We start from the raw sequence: 8439 nt of genomic DNA, 5'->3' as shown, positions 1-8439 counted from the left end.
GCTCCTCTTCCCTCAAACCACTTTATATTTACTCTGGATATGTTTTGCCTTTATTTATTTATGTACACATTGTTTCTCCTACACAAAATGCACATGCTTGAGGTTAGGGACTGTGGCATTTTTGTATAGGTATCCCTAGCACTTGGCAGAGTGCCTGGCACATAAGGAAGTGTCCAATCAGCATTGCTTTCATTCCTGAATAGAAAAAGGAATCAAATCAAATCAAATCATGGTGAAACCCTAAGCCCAATAAGGGTTTAGAGGTTATCTAGTTCAGTGATGTCAAACTCAAAAAGAAACAGATCCCTCCAGCTATTAGAATTAGAAATTAGAATTAGAAAAACATTAGAACATAGAAACATAGAAAAATAGAAAAACATTAGAAAACCACAAATTAACATTATCTATGTTTTATTGTATTTTTATTTATTTTGTTGAACATTTCCCTGGGCAACTAATGGTTAAGAAAACTCCTTTTCCCATTTCAGTTCCAGCCTCAGTGTGACCTTGGGCAAGTCATTTAACCCTGTTTGCCTCAGTTTCCTCATCGGTAAAATGATTTGGAGAAGGAAATGGCAAATAGCTCCAATCTCTTCGCCAAGGAAACCTCAAGTGCCATCCAGAAGAGTTAGAAAGGACTGAACCAAAATTAAAAAATCCTAATTACATTTTAATGCAGTTCAGGTGCTGCTAGGAGTTTTGCAAGCTGTGAGTTTGTTTGGCACCTTTCGCTAGACCAACCCTATGACTTTAAAAATGATGAAATTGAGCTTTTAAAAAGTAAAACAATTTGTTCAAGGTCACACATAGATAGATAGATAGTGATGAAGCCAGGATTCAAACCCATGTTCTCTAAGGAACAATGTTCTTAGCTCTGTACCAGTTCAGTTCAAAATGACCCCTCAGTCCCCTACTTCCTTCTGGGAAGACAAAAAACTGAGTACCTCCACACTATATGATTCTATACCTTGGCTCTAGGAATTTGGACCACAGGGAAACTTTTCCTCCAAATCTCTCTCCATTGTTTCAGAAAGAACCTGGATCTTTCAAATTCTGAGTAATTCTCCACCAATTCTGAGGAAGTCTTTCCCTAAGACTCTTTGTATATTTCCTGAGTTTCTTCAGTGTCATGTCCTTTACAAAACCAGGGTGTCACAAGTTTCTAGTCCCTACTAATCAGGATTTGGGTCATTAAAAACTACACCTTAATTAAGAGACTATATACTATACACTATTACAGTTGTCATTTCAACACATTAATGGGTGGAACAAGACTAAAATATGACGTCTCAAATATCTAGGTTATTAATAACAATCCAGTTTCTGTGGTCAATCAAAAAAAAAGGAAGGAAGGAAGAAAACATCAACATAGGCCCATGATGAAGAACCTATGGCACACATGTAGAAAGGGGCTGCTCCCCTCCCCCTCTCCACATGCACCTGAGGACATTTCTCTCATCACCCACCCCTCTGCCCAGCAGCCCAATGAGAATGTTTCCTCTCTCCCCTGTTGAGGGTAAGGTGTGGGGCTCACATGCAGCATGAGAGTTGGATTTTGGGCACTCAGACTCTAAAAGGTTTGCCATTACTGACATAGGTTTTGTTTTTTAAATACCTAGCTGGTGCTATAGCTCTACCATGAAGGACACTGATTGCACCTGTTAAATTCTTACATATTCTTCATAGCCAATTCAAAGTCTACTTTGTCCAGGAAGCCTTCCCTGAATCCTGGGATAGGCTTTTTCCTTTGGAATGAACAATTAGATTTGCTCTATATACCACTAATGCTCTGATGTATTATTATATACCAGAGTTATCTGTATTTGTGTTATATCCTTTCTTACCAAACTGTTAATAAGCTCCTTAATGGAGGAACAATATTTTATTTAAATTGATCTCTGTCATCCCATTGCCCAGTGCTCTACATACATGTTTAAATGTTTCTTGAATGAATGAATAAATGGATTGATGGGTGATTTGTTTTTCTAGTAGACTGTTTTTCTCTGAGTCATCCCACATATATCCCTGGTCCTCCTATGACCAAGGGCAAGTATTTGCCAAACATCTGGCCAAAGCTAGGAATCTGGTGGTCCTTGGAGACAATATCACCAACTAAATGGTTGGAATTTAGAACACAGAGGACAGGTTTAGAAAAACAAAGTTAACTGGTCCACAATGGAAAGAAACCCACATCATGAACCTCATCAAGAGACAATGTGGTCCCCTGGGAATAGTGATAGATATGGAGCCAAGAGATTTGTATTCAAGCCCTGGTCTTTACACTTACTAGCTATATGACTATTGATAAGCTATTTCATTTCCAAACTTCAATTCCCTCATCTGTAAAATGGGGGGAAACACTTGTACTCCCTACTTCACAGTGCTTCATTGGTTCAAATCCTGCTTCTGAAACTCACTAGTTATAGGATCCATGGCAAGTCACTTAACTGTTCTTATCTGTTGTTCTTATCAGTGTTACTGAGGAGTTGCCTCATCATTCAAATGAAAATGATACCTATAGTACCTACCCAACCAGGGGGTTGTCAGATTTAAGATGATATAAAGTGTTTCTTTCAAACTTTAAACACTATTTAGAAATCAGTGTCAATCATTGTAGTCATCAGTATTGTTATTATTACAAAAAATAGGAGTTAGCAGCCAAAGAAACATCTAGGGCAAAAGGAAGGTTATACTCCTTCACTTCCTACAAGAAAAATTGTCCCAACAAGAAATCAAGGCTGTGGCTGTTGCCTCTTTCTTGCCTCAGCCAGCCAGCAACATTGATTGACTATATACTTGAGGGGAATCCCTATACAGACTATGGAATGCAATACAAACCCAGAGAAGCCCCAATTTCTTTTCTTGCAATAGAGAGCTTCCAACCTAGTCAGGGAGACAAGATCGTGTGTCTGTGGAACAATCCCTGGTAAAAGAAACTGTAATGAACAGAAAGCAGGCTTTCTTCCACAGTGATTATTGTGAAGCAGTTCAGTGACTAAACCAATCTCAACAAATTTTTTCTTTTTTTTTTAAACTTTTTCTTTATATGCTTATTTATTTGTTACATTAAAGTTCCCAGGTATCTTCTTCCCTCCCCATGCTAGAGAAGACATCATTTGACAAATATATGTATATATATATATGTATTTATGTATGTATAAAATTATATCTTGCTTGCTTCTTTTTATCAGTTCTTTCCCTGGAGGTGGACATGCACAAGTTTTGCTGCTGTATATAATGCTCTCTTGATTCTGCTCATTTTGCTCTTCATAATTTCATATACATCATTCCATGCTTTTTTGTTTTATTTTATGGGTTTTTTTTTAACCCTGACTTTCTTTCTTAGAATCAATTCTAAGACAGAAAAGTAGCAAGGACTCAGCAACTGAGGTTAAGCAACAGTCCTTTTTTCTTTTTTTTTTTTAAGTTAACCTCATCATTTCTTATGGCACAGTCATACTCCATCACAATAATATGCCACAACTTGTTCAGCCATTCCACAGTTGATGTACATCTCCTCAATTTCCAATTCTTTGCCATCACAAGTTAAAGGTCTTCTTCAATTCCTCCTGGTGTGAGGGTGGGGAGGGTGGACTTAGAGAATCTCAGCTAGAAGAAATCTTGGAAATTCAGTATAAATCCTTCACTTTAGAGATGAGAAAAATGAGGCCCATTTAAGTTAAGCTGCTTTCCCAGTATCACACAAGAAGTAAATGGCAGAGCTAAGACTAGAACCTGGGTCTCCAGCCTCCCAGGTTTGGACACCTCTCTGACCTCTGTCATGCTGCCAAAGCCCAAACACACTAATCTTGGGCCAATAGCCTAGCAAGCTCTTCATGCCATTCGTTTCTCACCAGATCTTTCAGAAACAATGCCTGCCATCCGCCCTTTTTGGCCCTGCTACATCATTGCATCAGGGATGGGGCCAAGTCACCTGCCAGGCTGTGCATTTCAAGAATCTCCAGTGGTCCACCCTGTGTCTCCATTATGGGGGAGGTGGGGCCCCATAGCAGGAGAAGTCACGTAGGGAATGGCTCACAAATGCAAATGAGGACTCAAACAGCATATAAAAAGCTCTGGAGTCTAGTGTTCCTCACTGAGCTCAGCTAGCTTCTCCTCTCCTTGCTTATCCCTCTTGGTGATCCAGGTAAGTGAGAGCCCTAAGCTTGCTTCCACCTCCCATGGGGTTTGCTCAGCTTCCTTTGGCTTCTTCTCCAAGGTCTGGTGGCTGGACAGAGTCAAAGATTCTTCAGGCTTAGTGGTGAGATTCAGATCTTGCTCTTGGAGTTATCAGACCCTCTAACTCCACATTTGCAGATTTGCTTTTTGAGGGAAAGAAGGGATACTTGAGAGCATTTCTTGCACCCAGGGAAGCAGGGGGAATGTGAGACAGAGAAATATTGGGCATGGATGTCTCCTCCTCAGAAGAGGTTAGAGGGTGCACACCTCAGTGTTTGTGGTGAAGCTGGGTACCTGAGCATTCCCAGAAGCCTCCAGAATGCTTTTAGTAGAAAGAACTAGGCTTCATCAAAATCACAGCTCATGCCTTGGCTCTGTCAACTTACTAGTTAGTCTCTTCTAAGAAAAGGGCCAGGGTCTCTTGTCCCCTCACAGTGTGGAGCATGAAAAAGGTGCTCAGCATCTCCTTGGAAATTGGTTGATTGAGAGTTGGCCTGTGTGTAGGTGTCTAAGTGTATCTATCATCTACTCCATCTACAATGGAGTGAGCTGTCCTAAAGCTACTCTCTTATACTGACATGGACTAGAGGACTTTCCTTCCATTTCAAGTTTAGGGAAATACTGGGGCAAGAATACTTGAAAATTACTGCACACCAACAAGTGGGGACTTCAGCCAATCATGGTTAAGTGCCTTAGAATCCCTAGCTTCCTTCCAAAGCATAGGTGAGGTGCTAGCTCCTATAGGAGGATTTCTTTGGTCCTCCTCCCAAAGCAGTGCTTTTATTTTTCTCTTAAATTTGCTTCATATCATTTTGTAGATACTTTATATTGACTTCACTGTGCACATGTGCAGGGTTGTTTTGATGTTAGCTTTTTTTCTCCTCATGACCCAGAACAGTGGCTTGCACTTCATGGTTGCTTAATAAATGCCTGCTGGGGGAGGGGGGCACAGCTGGGTGGCAGCTGGTGAATTGAGAGCCAGGTCCAGAGACCAGAGGTCCTGAGTTCAAATATTGCCACAGACACTGCCTGGCTGTGTGACCCTGGACAAGTCACTTAACCCCCACTGCCTTACCACTCTTCTGTCTTAGAGCCAATACACATTGTTGATTCTAAGATGAAAGGTAAGGGTTTTTTTTTAATAAATAAATTAAACAAATACCAGCTGAATGAAATAAAATTGAATTTTTGGATAGAGATCCAAAAATTTTGAGGCTGAATGGAAGCAAAAGGAGCAGAGGTCCCTGGGGTCATCCCCTATCTCTAGATGGTACCACAACAAAATCAACTTCCTCTGCCACAAGCTTCCCAACTTCCAAACCCCAAACCATCTAGAGCAAGGTTCTGAACCTGAAACCTGAAACCTATGCTATACCAGGCAATGTGGTCTGCTGTAAAGAGTACAAAATTTGGAGCCAGGAAGATAGGTTCAAATTGTGCCTCTGACAAGATTTGAGTGTGGCTACAAGTAGGTCGTTACAACCTCTGCACCTCAGTTTCTTCATCTACAAAACAGAAATAATCATACTTGTAGTGCCTGCCTTACAGGGTTGTTTTAAAGCTCAACTGAGATTAATATATGCCAAGTGCTTTACATAGATTATTTGCATAGTCAGTTATTTTTTATTATCATCTCTGATGGGAAGAGGATTTGGAGTCAAAGAACTAGGTTAAAATCCCAACTCAGCTGCTCTCAATGAACCACACTCTCTGGGTCTTCGTTTTCAAACCTTTAAATTAAGACATTTCAGTAGATCTCTAAATCCCTTCCAGATCTAATTCTATGATTGTATAAAATGCCTATATTGACTCCTTCCAGGAAACCTCATTTTAGTAGTCCGAGTGGAATTTCCCCCTAGGTTTCGGGCGTTTAGTGCCGAGTGTGTTTTCGGAGAGATCCCACTTAGTTGCTCTTAAATCAGGAGTCCCGTACAGCCTAAAGTCTCAGTCGCAACTGAGAGGATTGTCTGGTCCAACGGCCATTTCTCTTTCTTTCCAGTTTCTTCATCCCCAGCTACTGAAAAGATGTCCTACCAGAAAACCCAGCCCACACCCCAGCCTCCCGTAGGCTGTGTCAAAGTCTCCGGCGGCGGCGGCGGCGGCGGCGGCGGTGGAAGCGGTGGCGGCTGCGGTGGTGGCTCAGGTGGCAGCGGATCCGGCTGTGGAGGCGGTAGCAGCGGTGGTGGAGGTGGTGGCTACTGTTACAGCAGCGGTGGCGGCGGCGGCGGCGGCGGCGGCGGCTGCTACAGCAGCGGTGGCGGCGGCGGCGGCGGCTGCTACAGCAGCGGTGGCAGCGGCGGCGGCGGCGGCGGCGGCTGCTACAGCAGCGGTGGCAGCGGCGGCGGCGGCTGTTACAGCAGCGGTGGTGGTTCCAGCGGCGGCTGTGGTGGCGGCTCCAGCGGTGGTGGTTCCAGCGGCGGCTGTGGTGGAGGTTCCAGCGGTGGCGGCTCCAGTGGTGGCGGCGGCTACTACCAAAGCCATCAGAAGTGTTCCGGTAGCAGCGGCGGCGGAGGAAGTGGTGGCAGTGGAGGCTCCAGCTGTGGAGGCGGCTCTGGCGGCGGCGGCGGCGGCGGCTGCGGAGGTGGTTCTGGCGGTTCCTACTACCCTAGTGGCGGCTGCGGAGGCGGTTCTGGCGGCGGTTCCAGCTGTGGAGGAGGTTCTGGAGGCGGTTCCAGCTGTGGAGGCGGCTCTGGAGGCGGTTCCAGCTGCGGGGGCGGCTCTGGCGGTTCCTACTACCCTAGCGGCGGCTGCGGGGGCGGTTCTAGCGGCGGCGGCGGTGGCGGTAGCTCAAGCTGCGGAGGTGGCTCTGGAGGGTCAGGCGGCTACTATTCCGGCGGCAGTTCTCAGCAGTGCGCCCAAGCCCCATCCCAGCAGAGCAGCGGAGGATCATACGGAGGAGGCTCCGGCTGCGGCGGAGGCGGCTACAGTGGCGGAGGCTCCAGCTGCGGCGGGGGCAGCTACAGCGGTGGCGGCGGTTCCAGCTGCGGCGGGGGCGGCTCCAGCGGCGGCGGCTACAGCTGCGGCGGGGGCGGCTCCAGCGGCGGCGGCTACAGCTGCGGCGGGGGCGGCTCCAGCGGCGGCGGCTACAGCTGCGGCGGTGGCGGCTCCAGCGGTGGCGGTTCCGGCTGCGGCGGGGGCGGTTACAGCGGCGGCGGTTCCGGCTGCGGCGGAGGCGGCTACAGCGGTGGCGGCTCTGGCTGCGGCGGAGGCGGCTACAGTGGGGGCGGCTCCTCAGGCTGCGGCGGCGGCTCTGGCGGTGGTTCCAGCGGGGGTGGCTCCTCCGGGGGTGGCAAGGGAGTGCCCGTGGCCCACCAGACCCAGCAGAAGCAGAAATCTTGCTGGCCAACCAAGTAAACCACCCTGCTCAGCACCCAGAGGAATGAACAAAAAGTTTGTTCCTGCTGTGTTTCAAAGGTTTACAGTTCTCATGATATTGGTTTAAGTTTTACCAAATACCTTCAGTTCTTCTCAGATTCCCCTTAAGCCTCTTTGGCAGCTCCAACATCTGTGTCATATTTTCCAGAATATTTCACCCGACTGGGAAAATGTCATCTTCCCCTCCCCAACCTGTCCACCCTAATATCTGTACCACAATCTTCCTATTTTGCCCTACGATAATAAACTTCCAATTCATGAGAATTTCTTTCTAGATGAGTCTTTCTTTTAGTCTTAAGGGCTGGGGGAGGTGCAAACCAAAATGGGTTTGAGAATGGAAATGGGAGTGTGGGGGTTCTAAATCTTTCGATTCACTTATTAGAAATCCACTTGCAATAAGAGATGCATTAAAAAGTTGCTCGTGATCACATCTTTTCCAGAAAAATATTAGGTCTTTTGGCAGAAGCAGTTTCAGCCTTCAGAATGAAAAAGACAGAAAGAAAAGTCATGTATCCTCCTAGTTAAGGCAGAAAGGGAGAGTGAGTGATCTGGCCAATCCAGAGCAAGATATCCAAAGTCACTCAAGTTTTATTCACCAAGTTCATTATTAATGTCTTTATATAAAGGCAAATAAAATCAGAATCTAAGAGACAAGGGTGGAGGGAATCCTGTAAAGATTGAAAAGGGAAGGACTCAAGTACAATTCACTGGAACAGCTGTACATTATCGGGGTCAGAAGAGGCCACCAACATCTTAGGACCTGATCTCTCAGCTCTGAAAACTTAGAAAGTCTATGATCTGTTTTACTTGAGTGTGTAGACCCTGAGAATATTAGTTTACACTAACCAAGTTCAAAATCCTGGAAGACAGGCAATACAATATTAT

General features: G+C 45.6%; 1 protein-coding gene across 1 annotated transcript; it reads left to right on the top strand.

The window, feature by feature from the left end:
* Positions 1–4051: 4051 nt before the first annotated feature.
* On the top strand, positions 4052–7818 carry LOC100019077 (loricrin). Its single transcript, XM_001372008.5, has 2 exons — positions 4052–4147; positions 6179–7818. Exon 2 carries the CDS (start codon positions 6205–6207, stop codon positions 7531–7533), a length of 1329 nt encoding a protein of 442 aa, XP_001372045.3. The 5' UTR covers positions 4052–4147; positions 6179–6204; the 3' UTR covers positions 7534–7818.
* The last annotated feature ends 621 nt before the right edge of the window (positions 7819–8439 follow it).

The sequence above is a fragment of the Monodelphis domestica genome, chromosome 2 (assembly GCF_027887165.1).
Source record: "Monodelphis domestica isolate mMonDom1 chromosome 2, mMonDom1.pri, whole genome shotgun sequence".
In the NCBI taxonomy this organism is placed as follows: Eukaryota; Metazoa; Chordata; class Mammalia; order Didelphimorphia; family Didelphidae; genus Monodelphis; species Monodelphis domestica.
This window is presented reverse-complemented; position numbering and strand designations above follow the sequence as displayed.

Bases quoted from the DNA above. Each gene is read 5' to 3' on its own strand.
- LOC100019077 (XM_001372008.5), top strand. From the start codon at position 6,205: ATGTCCTACCAGAAAACCCAGCCCACACCCCAGCCTCCCGTAGGCTGT.